The sequence below is a fragment of the Leuciscus leuciscus genome, assembly GCF_965113295.1.
Source record: "Leuciscus leuciscus genome assembly, chromosome: 13".
In the NCBI taxonomy this organism is placed as follows: Eukaryota; Metazoa; Chordata; class Actinopteri; order Cypriniformes; family Leuciscidae; genus Leuciscus; species Leuciscus leuciscus.
In genome coordinates, this window is record NC_138737.1 from 14,147,287 (window position 1) to 14,166,546 (window position 19,260).

Consider the following 19,260-nt stretch of genomic DNA (forward strand, 5'->3'; position numbering starts at 1 on the left):
TTTAGGGAGGTAGATGTAACGATTGCATGGTTTAGTCAGCCTTTAAATACGGTACACAACTGAGTGAGTGCTGTGGATGGAACAGACCCTATTGATCAACCTGAAACACCCACTCAATCTTATGCTGGACTGAGGTGTGTGAATTGCTTTCATTTATGGGCATTATCTGTGCAGAAAGGAAGGTGCGATTGGTGAAATTTGGATGTGGAAAAGAGATTGCCCGATGATGATGAGCTGTTTTGCCCAAAATCTGTGGGAGTTTAAGAGCTTTAGGGGGAATTTGAGCCCCTGATCTCAGTACAGTTTTCCCAGACGGTGTTGAACTAGATGGAGACAGACAGGGTAGGGTAAGGGCTGTAACAGAGAGAGAGACTGCATCCACACAGCAGCAGAATACACTTGTCAGTCCTGTTTTAGAGAGATAAATAAGGTTGTGTACTGAATTCTTTTAGTTGTCAGGGTAGCAACTGGTTTCCACACCGTGACTGTCTTAAATTTTCAGGACTCACAAACAAAGTCTGACTGCAGGTATATTGGATAGAATGCACGGCAATGTAGTCAACAACAGTTACTGCTATCTGTTGTGTCACTGACATACAATTCTGTGCAAAAGTCTCGATGTTCACAAAAATATTTGTCTTGAGAATCGAGATAGTTATTTTTATTTTCTGCTTTAGTGCCTCAGTAGAAAATATTATTTTAGTTTTCCAGAAGTCTGTTTTGCCAATTCCTTGCCTAAAAGTCCAGTGAAAAGCAAAGGGTGTCACACCAAATAAATTAATTAATTAATAAATAAAAAAAGTGCCATTAATGCTACTGTACATATGACATGAGGCACACAAATATTGCTGTTAATTTGAAAATGTTAATATATATATATATATATATATATATATCAAATAAATAGATAGATAGACCTTAAGATAAATAGATCCATGCACACTCTAATGGCTAATATTGTCCACAACCCATTGTGATGAGAGACTGGTTGTTAAGAGAGAGGTTTAGGTAAAGCTTAATTTATATTTCATTAGATTTTATCTGCAACAATATTGTCAGCGTTTATAAATACGCGGGGGCATTAAGTATTTGCTTGGCCTTTTATATGCATTATTATGAAAAAATATGAGAGTCCTCTGCATAAAAAAAAAAAAAAAGACCCACAACTGGCAGATCAACGTGTTTCTACTTTTCACTCCAATACGTTAGGAAGAATTGTCGACTTGTGTTAACTTAATTAAATGAACTAAAAAAATAAATAAAAAAAACTTCCGAAAAAAGAGAAAATGCTTTTAGTGCATAGTATAAGTAGGTGAATTGGAACACAGCAAGTGACTTTGGTTTTGTGTTCATGCCAAATTTATTTGAATAGATCACAGAAGGAAAGAGAATCTGAAGAAAAATTACTTTGTAATCAGTGTAAGTGTGTGCAATTGAAGAATCAAAAAATACTAAAATTGTGGAAAAATGTTGAACAGCCTGTCTTCTTTATTACACACTGACAAACTCTAATATCGTCCTCTTTCCACTCTTCATTAATTCCCCATAGCCATAGAGCTGTCTTTGTGTATCTATTGCAGGAAACAGACTAGCATTCACTCTATCCTGTGCAGCGGATATAGATGCAGTCATCTCTTGAAATGTATCCGTCCGGTGTGTTGAAATAAATAAATCTACAGACTTGGCAGCTGAATACAGATAATTGTTTGGCAATAAACAGAGTAAGGAGAATTTAGCTCTGGGCAGATCTGCTTTAAGACAAACTGCAAAAGTAGTCTGATTGGATTTGAATTTCAGCAATGTTAATTCATCATCTCCCTTCACTGGCTGTGTGCTGGAAGAACACAAAACATAGCCCAGCTTTAGATTCAATTAGAGCTGTCTACACTTCAGATCGTGTTCATATAGGCAATATAGGAATGGAGGTAACATAAACCTTATTGAGTACAGTACATTTGGTCCATCTGTGCCTTAAAAGCATCTGTAAAACTTTCTCCTTTAGTGGTGGAGATTTAATCAGATTGACCCCAATTTAAGGCTATTTATCTTTGAACAACGAAGAATATTCATACATATATACCAAAGGAAAAAAATATGTTTCTTATTTCTGCTTAATTTGCATTTTCATTGTATAGAAAAGGGCAGCTTTGACATTTGGATTTTTGTGCCCCATTCGGTTTAAATGGGCATGGTGCTTCTGGCCCTTGGTGTTGGGTTATTATGTCATGCTGATGGATTGGGCCTGTGCTTTAGGCTATATCAGTGTTAAACAGGACTTGTATGCTTTGATTCTGGAAATGCATTATGCTGAGCTGCATTGACAAATAGAGAGAGAGGGGGGGAGAGGGGGAGAGGGGGGAGGGGGGAGAGGGGGAGGGTAAAATAAAGAGAGAGAGAGAGAGAGAGAGAGAGAGAGAGAGAGAGAGAGAGAGAGAGAGAGAGAGAGAGGCTCAAAAAAAACATTTATTTACCAAAATTTTAAAAATGCAATTTTACATTATTTTTCCAGGACAAAAACAAAACAAAATGCATCTAAAATAAATAAATGAGTAAATAAATAAAGAGAAATAAATAAAATTAAATATACAAGTCCAAACAATCATCACTATCAATATCACAAATACACTGATTCACAGCCCATCGGTGTTTAAACTTCTCCATGTCATTTACCAGTTTATGATATGTGAACTCAATTTTAATGCGAGATTTTACTAGTCCTTTTAAAATGGACACAATATCATCTGACCCAGCCCCGTTCAAACGATATTTTCTTGATAGCCAAATTGCCAGTTTAGCTTTTCCAAAAATAAAATTTATTAACACATGCACTTCCCTCTTTCTTCTACTGTATTTTGGACCATAAATAAAAGAAACTGGAGTAAAAATTTCTCCCAATTTATGAGACCACTCTTCTAAAATACAAAAAACTGGTTGAAGTCTTTTGCACTTTAAAAACAAATGAAAAACTGTCTCCTGTTCCCCACAGAAAGGACAGCCCTCCCCTACCTGTGGATCAAGGTGTGCTATGTGTCTGTTCGTAGCTATTATCCCGTGTACTATCCTCCACTGCAGGTCTCCAGACCTCTTCTCAATGGGAGGTTTGTACAGGGACCTCCAACTGCCTTTGGGGGAGGCGCCTGGCCCAAAAAACTCTTGCCATTTGGACTCGCTAACAGTCTCTAGTGCTTTAAGATGCCATGATTTCACACACATAGTATATATGTCCGTCTTATCAGCATTGCAAAAGTACTTCGGCTGATGATTCTTAAAGGACAGCAAGCAACCTTCTTTCTCTTGCCATGTACCATTCTCTGGTGAAAAAAGCAGCTGAGGAAAACTACAGTGATCAGTCTCTTTTTCAAAACTTTCCATTGCCAGTTTGTAATCCTGAGGCAGGGTCTCAATGATCTGAATCAGCACATTTTTTATCAATCTGATAGATTTAATTCTCAGTTTTTCAGCTAAATTCTCAGGGTTAATCCATTCTTTATTGACTCGCAAATGTCCAATCTTTAAAATGTTTGCTGCCCACATGGCTTTTCTAAGAGTGTCCGATTTAAGAGCATCCACATCCAGAGCAGGATTAAAGAAAAGCGGCTCTTCATTCAGCCACAAGTTCTGAATGTCACTTCCATCCCGTGGGAACTTGAAAAGTGCCCATGATTTAAAGAGTGATCTGTAAAAGAGACTCAGTCCAGACAAATCCAGTTTGTTAAGATCCATCAGAAACAGGTGACGGTCTAGTCCCATGTCTCCTACTCTTCTCAAGAGAGCACATGCGATCTCAGCCCAGCTCACATCCACACCATAGACTAATCTCCTTGCTGTCTGTATTCGAAAAGCCTTTAGTCTCGATTTGATGTCAATCAGCCCCTGGCCTCCTTCTTGCCTTGGTAAGTATAGCACAGCAGCCTTCAGCCAATGCTGTCCCGACCAGAAAAAGTCTACTATCCGCTGCTGTATTTCTTTCACCAGCTTTTCGGGAGGTTCTAGTATCATCATTTTGTGCCATAATGAAGAAGCAACCAGGTTGTTACATACCAGAACCCTCCCCCTATAGGACAGCTGAGGCAGCAACCAGTTCCAGCGAGACAACCGAGCACACACTTTCTCCACAAGGCCCTCCCAATTTTTATCTCTATACTGCTCTATTCCTATAAAGACCCCTAAATACTTAAAACCTGTTCTCCCCCACTGTAACCCACCAGGAAGTATTGGACCTTTAGAAACCGTTCCACACCACAAAGCATCACTTTTGCTCCAGTTGACTACAGCGGACGAGGCTTTACCATAACACTCTAAAGACTCTTTAAGTACCTGAATATCACTTTCCTCTCTGATTATAATTGTGAGATCATCAGCATATGCAGATAATTTAATAGAGTAATTCATGGTATTAACCTGTAAACCCATTAGTTCCCTTCTCAGTTTGCATAGCAATGGTTCAATTACGATACTGTACAATTGTCCTGAAATTGGGCAACCCTGTCTGATACCTCTTCTTACATTAATAGGGATACTTAACCCACCACCCATTTTAATCATACATGTTGCTTTGGTATAAAGAAGTTTGATCATTGAAATAAAACTTTTCCCAAAACCAAAAGCATTAAGGGTATCAAACAAAAAAACATGATCAACCCTATCAAAAGCCTTTTCTTGATCTAAAGACAAAAGACCCAGATTAAGATCATTACAATTGGCATAATCAAAAACATCCCTAATTAAATGAAGATTATCTGTAATTAACCGATTTTTAACACAATATGACTGATCTTTATGTACGATTTCATGCAAAACTTTGTTTAACCTATTTGCTAAAACCTTTGAAAATATTTTATAATCTGTACACAGGATTGCAACAGGTCTCCAGTTCTTTAGGAGTGTTAAATCACCCTTTTTCGGGAGCAAAGACAAAACCGCTCTTTGACAGCTGGTTGGAAGAGTTCCTTCATGACAACATTTCTGAAACACTTTAAAAAAGTCCTGACCTACAATTGGCCAAAAAGTCTTGTAAAACTCAGCTGGTAGTCCATCCATTCCCGGACAACGGCCTGAAGATAGACCCATCACAGCTCGAGAGACTTCCTCAAAAGCGATATCGTTCTCTAATGACAGCTTTTTTTCTTCAGATAAAACAGGTAAATCTCTTAACAGCTCAGTCCTGGAATGTTTATCTGAGCTTTCAGCAGTGTACAATTTAGAATAAAAGTCAACAGCAATTCTTCGCATCTCCAGTGGTTCTGATGTGACATGCCCATTATTGTCCTTCAGTAAAATCATTTGTTTCTGCTGACCCACTTTACGCTCTAGGTTAAAAAAATGAGAGGTGGGAGCATCCATGTCCTTCAAATGTACATAGCGGCTTCTTATAAGAGCCCCTTTAACTTTTTCATCCAGTATTGAACTTAAAACATTTTTCTTTTCAGTCCACATGTCTTTTAAATTAGCATCATCATTAACAGTCATATTTGTTTCAATGTCAGCAATTTCTGCTTCCAGCTGTTTTAATGTATTTTTCAACCGTACAGAGGAGTATGCAGTATATTTTTGAGAGAAATCTCTTATATGGGCTTTGCCAACCTCCCACCACTGAATAATATCTTCAAAATTGCTCTGTTCTATTTGCCATTTCTCCCAAAGACACTCAAAATCTTCACAAAAAGACTTATCTTCTAAGAGTTTAGTATTCAGATGCCAATAATAGCTCTTATGTACACTTTTAGACAAGGTAAACCCAACTGTAATAAGCTTATGATCAGAAAGAATATTGGGGATAATTTCTGTGTTAACAACTCTATTTTTCAGGTTAGAAGATATATAAAAGCGGTCCAAACGTGCAGCATAAATCCTCTCATTATTCACTTTCACCCATGTATATTGTTTTATAGAAGGGTTATTCACTCTCCACACATCTGAGAGACTGAGCTTTTTTAAAACACTAGCCAAACAGGAGGCTGACTGTGCGTGTGGTTCTTCCCCGTTTCTGTCTAGAACAAAATCTGTAGTGCAGTTCCAGTCCCCTCCCACAACAATAAAGAAATCATCACTTTCTTCTTTGATTATGCTTTCTAATTTAGCAAAGAATAACTTTCTTTCCGCTCCAACATTAGGAGCATAAATATTTACAAACAGAAAGTTTAAATGACTGATTTCAGCCTTAACAATTAAAAACCTTCCTGGTACTACTTCTTGTTTTGATAAAATTTTGACATTAAATGTAGGAGAAAAAAGGACAGCTACACCAGCACTTAAATTAGTACCATGGCTAAGAATATAATCTCCCTTCCACCATAGGCCCCAGTCAACTTCATTCTTGCAATTGCTATGAGTTTCTTGCAAAAAAATAACACTCAAGCCTTTCAATCTAATCACTTCTGAAAGTAGTTCATTCTTTTTTCCATCCCTCATCCCATTAATATTAAGAGATCCCACCCTTAGAGTCTCCATAGAGAGAATAGAAGAAAAGAAAAAACAAAAGAAAAGAAAGGAAAACTTTGCAGCCATAGTGATTATCTAAATTTTCCCCTCGCTTTCCCTAGCTTTTTACCTAGGTTTGTTACATGCTTTTTAAGGCGGTATCTTTTTTGCATAGTAAGTTCCTCATAGCTGCTGACCTTCCTTGCCCTCATTGCAGAAACAATAAATTTCTCCGTATCCGGGAAGTAATCACTTATCTCAACCCCTGTTTTACCTTTAGTTTGATCTAAAAAGGAATTGATTTGTTCAACACTGTACAAATCCTTCTCAGCCTCCTTAGTCATCTCAGGCCACTCATCATCTTTCATTCCATCGTCAGTGCACTGTGATAAACACTCATCATCCAACTCATCATCCATTTTCTCCTGAGAGCCAGCTACCTGTACAACGTCACTGTTCATACCTTTATCCTCATCATCAACCACATTATCAACACTAGCACTCACATCTTTATCAGGTAAATGACTACCTCCAGGTTGTTCCACACATCCAGCATTATTAACACTAGAATCACTCACCTCTTGCTGTCCCTCCACTTCCTCTGTAGCACCATTATCTTGTTGTTCATATCTCGGAGTTTCTACGATATTTGCATGGTGTTCGCTGTTATTATCGTCGGCGCGAGATGTGGAAGCGCGCACTTCGTTTTTTTTCGGACATGAAAATCGCTTATGGCCCAAGTCACCACACTCAAAGCATCTCAAAGTCTCCGAGCTAGCATAAACCATGAAAGAGCTCTCTCCGTGAGTTACACGGAAAGAAGCCTCCAGTGTCCTCTCCGGAGAACTGAGAAACATATAAACCATACGCCTAAAGGAAAGCACGTGCTTTAAAGCGGCGTCTTTACATCCCAGAGGTACCGCTTTAATAGGGCTCGCAATCTTACCGAATCTTAACAGTTCTTTAACAATGGCTTCGTTTGAAATGAACGGAGGTGCATTAGAGACTATAACTTTAGTTGCTGGAGCGGATAGCGGGGTTACTGGTACAAACGTCTCTTTTACCCATATTCCGCTCACAGTCAACTCATTAACAAGTGCCTCAGTTTTTAAAAACACAACCACCGCTTTATTCATTCTGGAGGCCGAAACGATGTTATCGAACCCTAGTTTATCACCAATAATCAACAGCATTTCTTCCACGGTCACCCCGGGCTCAGGTACACACCTGCAGCCATTCCTGAGGGACAGGTTAGACGTGCCCTGCGTGTTGGCAGTCGCCATGCCAGCGGCTACCAACCACGCATGCACACAGAGAAACCTTTTGCTTCCCTACCCTAATAGCGGACAAATCTAGCGAGGGGAAAAGAAAAAAGAAAGAAAGAAAAAAGAATAATAATAATAAAAATAATTGAAAAGAAGACAACAAAAAAGAAAGAAAAGAAAAGAAAACGCCCTCAACACCAGCGCTCTCAACTCGCTCCACACGTTCACCCCCAACAATCACACCGGAAGTGAGAGAGAGAGAGAGAGAGAGAGAGAGAGTGAGAGAGAGAGAGAGAGAGAGAAATATGGGCCAATGAGCCTTATCTAGGCCTCAGATTCGATACTCTGGTGGGACAACACAGCCATGTGTTTCTGACTGCGGGCTGTTTGAGCCTTTTACTGAAGAAAAAAGTATTTCAAATTTAAATGGTAGCCAGACAAAAAGCACAACAAGCACAACTAACTGTGAGCTGTGGAGTGCAACAGCAGACAGGGCAGAGGAATCTTTTGCCCTCAGTGACGGGCACAGTCCCCCCAAAAAATCCCCTCAAGAAAAACAAACTGCAAAAATGTGCTGTGATGCTGCTCTGATACACTGAGCTATTTCTACCTGATCCGACTACTGACTATTACAGTCTACTTTCAATGGAGAAAGGTTGATTTAGTCACATACATATTATTAAACTGACCTTTCTTCAAAGTAAGTAGCTATAATAGAAATGTTGTACAGTATAAAAATAATTAATCATTATATATAAATATATATATATATATATATATATATATATATATATATATATATATAAATAAAATGGCCAATAATATACGCCACCCTGTCTCTCAGCGCTGAGGTTTCACTCTCGCTATGTTAAATTAATTGTAGTTTATCCGTGTGGCATCATTTCGGTATTCGTATGCTGTTATCTGTGCGCATAGCACAGCTGCACATACAGTTCACGAAACACGCGCATAGCTGCGTTTCAGAGCGCGAGAACAGCAAAGTAGTTCCTCTTTTGCATCCCTTAATGTGCTTGAACGGACACATACACACAAAATTAAGTAAGAAAACCAGTCTCTGCAAGTATTCTCGTACACACAGTCGGTGATGTCTTAAAGGGATAGTTCATTTCAAAATGAAAATGTTGTCATCATATACTCATCCTCAAGTTGTTTCAAACCTGTATGAATTTCTTTCTTCTGCTGAACACAAAGGACGATATTTTGAAGAATGTCAGTAACCAAACATTTAACTGGACCCATTGACTTCCATAGAATTCTATTTTATTTTTTGAAAGAAAGAAAGAAAGAAATTCATACAGGTTTGAAACAACTTGAGGGTGAGTATATGATGACAGAATTTTCATTTTGAAGTGAACTATCGCTTTAAGTGAACGTAAAGAATTGAAAAAGAAATCGGATGTGTATCATTATATTGTATCCGTGCATTCAGTCTTAAAGGGACATCAACCTATTATACCTGCTGCTAAGTCATTAATGTCAATCAAACACAGCTCTAACAAAGATTCATCTATATTTAATTAATATTGGCTTGTATTTTTTAAACTCTGTATCATTAAAATGATTGAATTTCATTAAAAAAATCATTAAACATTTTATTAAATTTATATATAAATCATAACACAGTATGTCTGAGCCATAGTAGATGAAGTGGGATTTATTTTACTAAATAGTCATATTGAAATGGAAATCTAGTATTAATCCATCACCTTGGATGAATTAAATTGGAGTTTAAACATTCAGCACAGGAATCTGTGATGGTCTAAGCCGCTCCATATTATGCAAATACCCAAACAATCACCCTGAAGGATGGTGCTTTTCAGGGCTTTTTTTATTTTTTATATAGGTCCCCATCACAAAATGAAATTTTAAGCCATTCTGTCACATTCAGCGAGCTCAGGACAGGAAATGCATTTTCCATTCCATCTAGAGTAGCACTCTAGGCTACGGTCATTCATGAAAGGGAATTGTTGTCATGATGTACAGTATACAATGATTGCTCTAGGCTTTGTATTTAAATAGCAGACAGACCATGTAAAACACCTCCAGTGCCGGAAACAAATTTGACCTCATGGATATTCTTCCTGTTGTAATTTTGATAATAGCTGATGTGTTCACTTATGGTCATCTTGAAGGCAAGATAAATGTCTTATCATTGGACAAAGGCACACCGCCATCTCTCTGACCTCTAGAAGGATCGACTCTTGTCTTTTTACTACTGTAGGAGACCTCTGACATGCTTACGGTTTCATATTGTTAAACTGACTCCACTATAGGCAGAAGCCTATATCCATAAGGACAAAAGAAAACAGAATTATAGATATGAATGCTATCAATCCCTATGCAGTCAGGTGGCAGCGGTAGGAAGAAGAAAATGAATCAGCTATGACTCTCTGAAGAATATCTCATTCACGGAAAGTCACATACCCCGAGTAAGCACAATTTCAGGTCTGTAACAAACACCCTCTTCTCTTCTGCTAGATGAATGGCTTATGTTTAGCTGAGGTAGATCCTGTACTCCATTATGTTGAATTGATTGTTTTATGAATAACATTGAATTGTAGGTATGCCTATGCATGCATTCTTGCACAAAAGACAATAATTATTCACTTGAAGCTTGTTTAACTATGATGCTTCTTAAGTAGCTCTGGATGCTGAAAATGAGTCTTCATTATGATAAAGCCGTGGTTGGTCAGCCAGGAGGTTTCCCATTAATTATGGATTATGCAGCCTCGTGCAAATCATGTACGGAGGTTTGATTTTCTTTGGTTTGGTTAAAGCCATTTTGTAGGTTTCTTCAGCTGTCAGAACATTCACTGCTGCTGTGTTTAGTCTTGTGAGGCCGTTGAAACACGAAATTCCACAAGTGGTGGAGAACGGTGAACCTAATCTTAATTCAAATCCGGGTGTATTTAAGGATTACGGTTGTCTGTCTAAGTATGAAAAGCAATTGGATTTAAGTTATAATCTCATTCCAACCCCTTGTGGAGTTCTGGAGCTTTATGTAATGCAGCTTGACTGCGACTCGCTCTGCGCAGTGAATCAGCGATCCGTCATATTTCACCCTCCGCTCTGTTTGTCTTAGTTTCACATGAAATGAGTCTGGATAAACTTATTCACTTAATCTCTTTGTTAGACAGATGAATGTAAACGTTCCTAACAGCTCAATGGTCTGTGAATGCACAGCTTATCGCTCACAAACAGGGCTGTTTATTTCAGGTACTCTACATACGTGCTCACATACTCTGAAACACATGAATATTTAATCTGCCTTTTTCGGTTTTCTCTCATTCTAATTTATTTCTCACGTTCAATAGATATTCTCTTAGAATGATGCTCAATGCTGATAATCATGAGGCGTAGGATACAATTTTATGGGGGGACCAAGTCTCTCTCACACACACACACACACACACACACACACACACACACACACACACACACACACACACACACACACACACACACACACACACACACACACACACACACACACTCACACACTCACACACACACACACACACACACACACTGGATTTCCATGTTTTATAGGGACTTTCCTATAGACGCAATAACTTTTTATAAACCTACCTACCCCTAAAAACAACCCTCACAGATAACTTTCTGTATTTTTACATTTTCAAAGAACATCATATTGTATGATTTATAAAGAGACCAAAAAAACAAAAAACAAAAAAATCCCCACAAGGTCAAAAAATTTCTGGTATTACTATGCTTTTTGGAACATTTGGTCCTCATAACATGGGGTTTACCAGGACCACACATTTTGGACACATGTAGATGAATACAGTTCTAAATGGAGCAGATTTTACACTGTTTTTAGCCATGAATACAATATTACCTACGTTTAAACTTGTAACAAACATGTTAACATTTTAATTCACGTATAATCAACCATTCTCTGTTATCATTTTTCCACCAAAATGGTGCTGGTTTTTGGTACAGGAGTGGTGCCGAAATCTGAGCTGGTGATGCACTGCTGTTTGGTGGGGGAACTGTGAACCTCAGATTGCCATCTTGTGTTGCTGATAGCCGAAAGATGTTATGATGGACACCTTAATCTTCACATATTCTTTTTGGTATCAAATTATTTTGATCCCAAACTAAAATTTGCCATTTTCAAGAATCTGCTGAAGATGCATATTTTGATGCAGAAAAAAAAACGTACGTGTACTGTGTTAGACTAACTTGGACTGGTCACGGCACTTGCATAGTGTTGCTCTGTTGTTGGTTTGATTGTTTCTATTGCTCTTCTAGTTTGTAAGTCGCTTGGGAAAAAGCGTCTACTAAATGATTAAATGGAAATGTAAAATTAAAATGGAAACCATAATAATATCAAATTTGCTTAATGCGTTATTTATTTAACATTTATTTTATTATTTCATTTTATTATTTGTATTGTTTTAACAATTGTTTGAACAATTTTATATGATTATTTATCATATATTATATTTAACAGCATTATTAACAATTGTTATTAACAATTTCTTTCCTTTAAACTTTTAAATCTCAAAGACTCCCTTTTACCCTTTTGCAGACCCATGGGAAACCCCTGCCATAGAGGATCTTAGTTGGCCTTTTATCGCAGGGCGCGGGACAGTGTTCCTTACGCAGGCCCTGATTGTTCATTCATTTATTTTTTTACCTCTCTCACCTGTCAACTTGCCGTCTACTTAAATACCAACATAATCCTTCATCCTAATGATGAAATGTGCAAACATCTCCACAAATCTTACTTCCTGCTGTATAGAATGACAATGCTGGCTAGCATTAAATCCTCTTATGCATTTTAAGCACTTTTGATTACCCAGAGGGCTTTTGGCAGGTTTAAGACATCATGGGACACCATGTTTAATTACAATGCAGTTTATTTTATTCTTCGGTACATTATACAATTTTCTGTGATTCTTCAGAGGACAAGGATAAAGAGAAATCTTCCTTAATTGTAAACCCTGGAGTCTTTGTCAACAATTTGATGAATAGCTTCTGATATAGCATATAGAATTACCTCACAGGCCGCGAGTACCGAGCAATTTGTTAGGCTGACGAGTATCTCTATAAATCACCTGCTTTTCACACATGAATTGGTCAAATCAGGCCTGCACGTGTGAAATGAGATGCTGAACAGCTACAGATGCCAAGATGAAGAAAAGGATGCACAAAGTGCAACAAAGACTGAAAACATTCAGCATAATACCAACTAACTCCTCTCTCACAGCCAACTTTCTTTCATCTGTGATCAGTATGTAAAAATATTCTCCCTGCCCCTTAAGGACAGGATTTGGTGCGCATACTTTGTTAAAGGACTGTTTGATCACAGCGAACAGGTCAGGCTGTGTGATGTTGACTTATAAGTCATTTGGCTTTGAATGGTGGATTTGGGACAGTATTTTTCCTATAAATTGACTGATTTTTCCTATTGATCCTCCGAATCTCCATTGGCCCGAGTTAAAGGTTAGAAAGTTGATATCAAGCTCTTGGCCGTTTTCAAAAAGATGCCTTGATCTCCTTCCTCATGCCGGCGTGCGCTCTAGATCATTGATATTGCTTATGCCAACATTATCGAGCTTTCCCTGGGAAGGTGCAATGCTGTGAATGCCAAGAAAATCTGCCCAGTCAAATCATGGGCTGCAGTTTGTGTAAGGTATGGAGTTTGAGTCTAATTTATACTGAATTATTGCCTCATTATTATACAGCATCCTTGCTGAGTAAAAGTGGCAGCAACAACTTGATAATGTTACAAAAAGATTCCTATTTCTAATAAATGCTGTTCAAATAAACTTTCTGTTAATCAAAGTACCTTGAAAAAACATATCACGGTTCTCACAAAAATATTGAGCATCATAACAACTGTTTTTAACATTGATAATAATAAGAAATCATCATATTTGAATGATTTCTGAAGGATCATGTGACACTGAAGACTGGAGTAATAATGCTGAAAATTCAGCTTTGCCATCACATTACATTATTATTTTAGAAAATAGTTATTTTAAATTGTAACAACATTTCACAGTATTACTGTTTATACTCTAAATTGGTGTGTGATGACCTTCCGAAATCTTACAAACCCCAAGCTTTTGAATGATAGTGAGAAAAGTCGATCTGAACGAATATTGTCATTATTTTTAGATTTCACATTGAGTTTAATGGCTGAGAAATTTGCTAAATCTTATTTTCTGCCAATGTGGACCGCATAGATAATCTAGCTTGGTTCCAGGTCATGATATTGCTTCAATGGCAATACTGTAGTTCAAAACATTTTTAAATAACTTTTTCAATTTAAGCTTGATGAAAGGAGAATTAAACATGAGTGAGTTTCATTAATAAGAATAAAACGGCGTGCTGCGTTCAATGTCAGGCTAAAGGCACCAAGCGATTCAGATGTTTGATCAGACTCTAATCAATTGGCAATGCAGCAGGGAGAGGCGTGAGCGCCATTGATTTTGCTCTTCTGCAGAGCACAGCTAACACACAGTGTTAAAAGCCACTTTCCAAATAAACAAATGGCCACACCAGTGGGGTTTGTGATAGGAAACAATGCAGTATTTCGAACAGTTTCATCATTTTTACTTTCCTGTCGCATCGAATGGCTGTACATATAGCAGCTTGTGAATGAATATGGTTATAAAAGATTGCTTCACTTGTTACAGTTGTCAGTTTGTTAATGTATTTTGCAACTACAGTGCAACCAGTATAATATTGCTGTGAGTTGTTAGCATTCATTCTTTTGGCAGTTTGGAAGCCTGTCTCTAAGAGCATTAATCAGGGTAATACCTTAGAAAATGAGCTGAACTCCATCAGTTAACCCTGTTTACTTGTTTCTGGTTCATGTTCAATAATTGAATCAGAGAATCTGTTTTGCTGTACGTCTTACCACTCTGTCAATGATTTAAGGGGAATTGGTTTAGAGAGTGCAGAAAAGACACTGGAGAAAACATTATAAAGTTCCAAAGTTTTTTTTTTCTTTAGCAAAGAAATATAGTTTTTAATAAATTGAACACAGTGTTTCATCTAACAAGTCATCTCTAATACCTGAGGGAAAAACATGAGCAGCAGCAAACAATGACCTTTCCAACCTACTCATGGAGGTGATCCTGCAACTTCAGAAGGTTAATGGGGAAACTGGCCTGAAATCCATTGTGTATTTGAATTATTCAGTGTCATACTTTTTTACAGAAGTGTCTCCTATAAAAGCAAAGGACAAATTGTTTCCTCATTTGACATCCTTACAGTGACTCGAGTTGAACTGGCCTGCTTTTTACTTCTCAACTTTAGTGTAATATAGTTAAAAGTTCAGGGAAGAAGGGGATGGAAACAGGCAAACCTTCAACATAAACTTTAATGTCGAAATAAAGAAACACTACATAACGAAAGTAAAGCGGCAGCTTGCCACATTTAGATTTGTGAATTGGTTTTCCTCCAGCCATTTGAACTCAACGCTATTTAACAATAATAGGTCTACGCATTAGTTGAAATGACTGTCCCTATTCTAAATTAATATTATGTAATATAGACTACTGTTCAAATGTTTGTGGTCAGCAAGATTTTTTTAATTTGATAAATTAGCCAAGGATGCATTAAAGAGTGACATTACATTTAATGTTACAAAAGATTTCTCTTTCAAATACATGCTATTTACTTTTTATTAATCAAAAAAAAAAAAAAAAAAAAAAAAATGTATAACAGTTTCAACTGTTTTAATAAGAAATGTTTCTAGAGCACCAAACCAGCATATCAGAATGATTTCTGAAGGATCATGTGACACTGAAGACTGGAGTAATGATGCTGATAATTCAGCTTTGGAATCACAGGAATAAATTGCATTTGAAAATATATTAAAATAGAAAACAGTTCTGTTTTTTACTTACTTTTATTCAAATAAATGCAGTCTTGGTGAGCATAAAAGACTTCTTTTAAAAAAACCTAACAAAATCTTACCGACCCCAGACTTTTGCATGCACTGTCAAGTGAAAGTTAAACTCTGGTTTAAAGTAATTAAGTACTATTAAAACCTACGCAGAGTTCACAACAGTTTTCCACAGTTTACATGGTAATGCGAAGCATGAGGGAGATTTGCAAATGAACTGAGAGTCAGTTTTGCAACTGAGCACTTTAATGCATTGCTTATTTGTTATCTTTAGTCTGCAGTGACCCTAAAGGCAGAAGTAGACACGAGAGGATGCATTTTCTTTGCTCACACAGCAGGGTCAGCATAAAATCCTTTGCATGATTGTGCACCGGTTGACATCTAAATTAGAATCTTCAGTGATTGACAGAAATAAACTGGTGCGAATCAGCCAAAGATTTAAGCTTTACAACATCCTAAAAACATCCTGAGGGCAGAGATTTATTTTAACACTTGGTGGAAAACAATGATCTGAACTGAAATATCCAGTTTTTGTCAGCACACAACACAAATATGATCGTCAGCTCCACAGTATATCATCTTTTCTCTGATACCACTTATCCTGCTGCTGTTCTGGCATGTGGCCATGTGCAATCCTGAAATTTCTTTGACTGTAATTATATGGGAATCAGGTCATTTTTATCAGTATTTTTTTTTTATTCATGCCCTGCTATTCCCAGTAACACAGAACCATTTGCACTAATGCACTGTGTTATTCTTTCAGTGGCATCCCTGGGAAGAACTGCGGTACCATTATTCTCACTGCAGAGGAACTTGGAAACTGTCGGGTAAGTCAGCAGTTTTACTTTATCCTCCACAGAATAGTTTTTCTCGGAATAATTGTTTTTTTCAACCGCCTTTGTTTTTGAAATGCTTGTAACTCTTCAGCAGTGAAAACCTTTACTGAAATGATTCACTTTGATAAGAAAGCTGACTATTTTACTCTTGAGATCAGACCATTCACTGCCTGGCAGCCAAATAGATTATTCCAGAGAAATGAACTGCAATATGTTATCTCCACAGACAAAAGGGAAACAACTTTAAAAAACAATTGAGCACCAAAGACATATTTTAAAGGAACACTCCACCGTTTTTTGAAATAGGGCTTATTCACCTTCTTTCCCACATTTAGATAGGTGGGCAAATGCATTTTTGTCTCAGTGCATGCATTGTTTTAGTTTGACAGGGTCGGCGTGAGCTTAGCTTAGCATAATGAATGGAATCCTTTGTTGCCAGCTAGCATGTCCTGAATAAAAGTGATATAAAAAATTAAAAAACCACCTACCTAATTAGTTCTTGTGGCCTGCGTATTCACAACAAGTACAAATAGCGATGCAGATTAACACTAGGCGATTTCCTAGGCAGATATTGACTTATATATTAAGGACTATATTAGGGGGAAGCACAGGCGAAGCACTGCTACTTGGGCGTGATATCTCTGCGCCCAAGTAGCAGTGCTTCGCCTGTGCTTCCCCCTAATATAGTCCCAAGTCAAAATCTGCATAGGAAATCGCCTAGTGTTAATCTGCATCGCTATTTGTACTCGTTGTGAATACGCAGGCCACAAGAAGTAATTAGGTGGGGTTTTTTATTTTTTTATATCACTTTTACTCAGGACATGCTAGCTGGCAACAAAGGATTCCATTCATTATGCTAAGCTAAGCTAGCGCCAACCCTGTCAAACTAAAACAATGCATGCACTGAGACAAAAATGCATTTGCCCACCTATCTAAATATGGGAAAGAAGGTGAATAAGCCCTATTTCAAAAAACGGTGGAGTGTTCCTTTAATACTTTCCCCCCCCATTTTACTGACAAAATGCTTTATAAGCATAAATAATGGAATAACAGAAAACCTTGGTATTTGTAGTCACAGGTTTGCATCATTATTTAATATTTCTAACATGAATTATAAACCTTCTTTTTAAATTGGCCATTTACTTTATCTCTGCCATTAACTAAATAAAAACCAGAACGTGGGCTGATGGAGCAACAGTTGAAAAATGACAGCGCTTTCAGTAGTGAAGAGCATTGCCCATTGGGTACAAGAACGTTTGATCTAGTACACAGTGAAGGCTGTGTTTGTTTCCCTTGTTCTCCTGAATGCTTTAAGCTAGTATTTTAAGACCAGCTCTTATTGAAACAAATGATCATGGAATCCTTGAGTTTTTCAAGGAAGAATGAACACAGAATGGAATGTTGCAGCAACTGGTGTCACAGCTTGAGTATAAATAATCTGCGTTTCTTAAAATTGCTTAAAAAAATCAAAGTGAGATATGGATATTGTGACCTATTTGAACTAATTCAAGGGTGACGATGTCTCTAAAGTTCCCTTCAAAGACTTGAATGCTCATAAGGATCCATATGAATTCTTGGAATGTTCTTTGAAGTACTTTGGACACATTTTCTACATGTCTTGTACTCTTGCATTGATTGTCTGGGCCTAACAAACTGAAGAGGATCAAACATCCAATCTAATATTCTGCTTCTGCATTTTATATTTGTTCTGACATCAAGTGTTGATTGCTGTTGGATACTGAAGGGTCTGAGATGGTGTCAGTGAATAGCACTAGATGTATATGTTAAGAGGCTTCTTATAATGGGAGTGATGGCTTGGAAAAATGATAAGCAATAAAATGCTAATTAAGTGGCATTTGATGAAAGCTGGTTCTGTAGAGATGCATATGGACTGATGAATAGGTGCGGTGAGCAATCAGACCATGTAGTGTTTTCTGCAGAATAGTGTTTTATTTTAATATACAATACGATATCAAATGTATAAAATGTTATACTTTTTTCATATTTATTATATTATTATATTTTAATTGTAAAATGTTATTTTTATAACATTTTTAAATAATAATTAATCATTTAATGTTTTAATTTAACTTATACAATTTTAAATATCGGTTATAAAAAAAAAAATCTAATTTAATTGAATTTATGAATTCTTGCTTTATTTAAAGTAAGACAGATGTTAATTCATTTGCTTTTTTGATGGATTCAAAGTTTATTCACAATGAATTTGTGAAATTCAATAAGAGAATAGACTAATTTGTTCTGACTACAATTGTTTGTTTTTTTAGTGCAACCAGCAAAGATAAAGTACTAGAATAATTTTTTAAACTGATATTGTTTTGAAGTCCACAGTTGTTTTATTTTATCTCACTCTCTTCAGACTACAAGGTAAAATATAACAATGCCATGGCTCTGTGATCCAGGAAAAGACAAAATGTATTTGTTCCATCTCTTTATCATGTCTTCTCACAGGACTGTTCTGGTTTCATTTCGCTGTCTAGTAAAGTTTACTCTGTCACCGGTGATAGTACTCATTAAATAGCAGAAATAGCAGCACAGAGTAAATTACAGCTTTTCCAGGTTGTAAATGGCTATGTTGTGTTGACTACAGGCTCAAACACACATAAGGGCTGCTCATTTGAGCGATCTAATGCACACACTCACAGCCACACTCAAGCTCATTTGAAATGCCCAAAGAGCTTTTCCCCTCTGCTTGAGGGTAATAGATTGGTACATCTGCTTGATCTATATATATTTCACATGGTAGATCAAAAGATTTTACAGGATGTTATGAAAGGCCAGGTTTTGATCAGGTACATGCAAAGAACAT

At 37.1% G+C, this 19,260-nt stretch overlaps 1 protein-coding gene across 2 annotated transcripts in view; it reads left to right on the forward strand.

Moving 5' to 3' along the window:
• The window catches only part of cpne5a (copine Va), an 83,973-nt gene that overhangs the window by 30,528 nt on the left and 34,185 nt on the right, over nt 1-19,260 (forward strand). For both annotated transcript variants that reach the window (XM_082189302.1, XM_082189303.1), the window contains one exon: nt 16,358-16,421. In XM_082189302.1, coding sequence (XP_082045428.1) covers nt 16,358-16,421 — 64 coding nt within the window. The remainder of the gene's footprint in view (nt 1-16,357; nt 16,422-19,260) is intronic.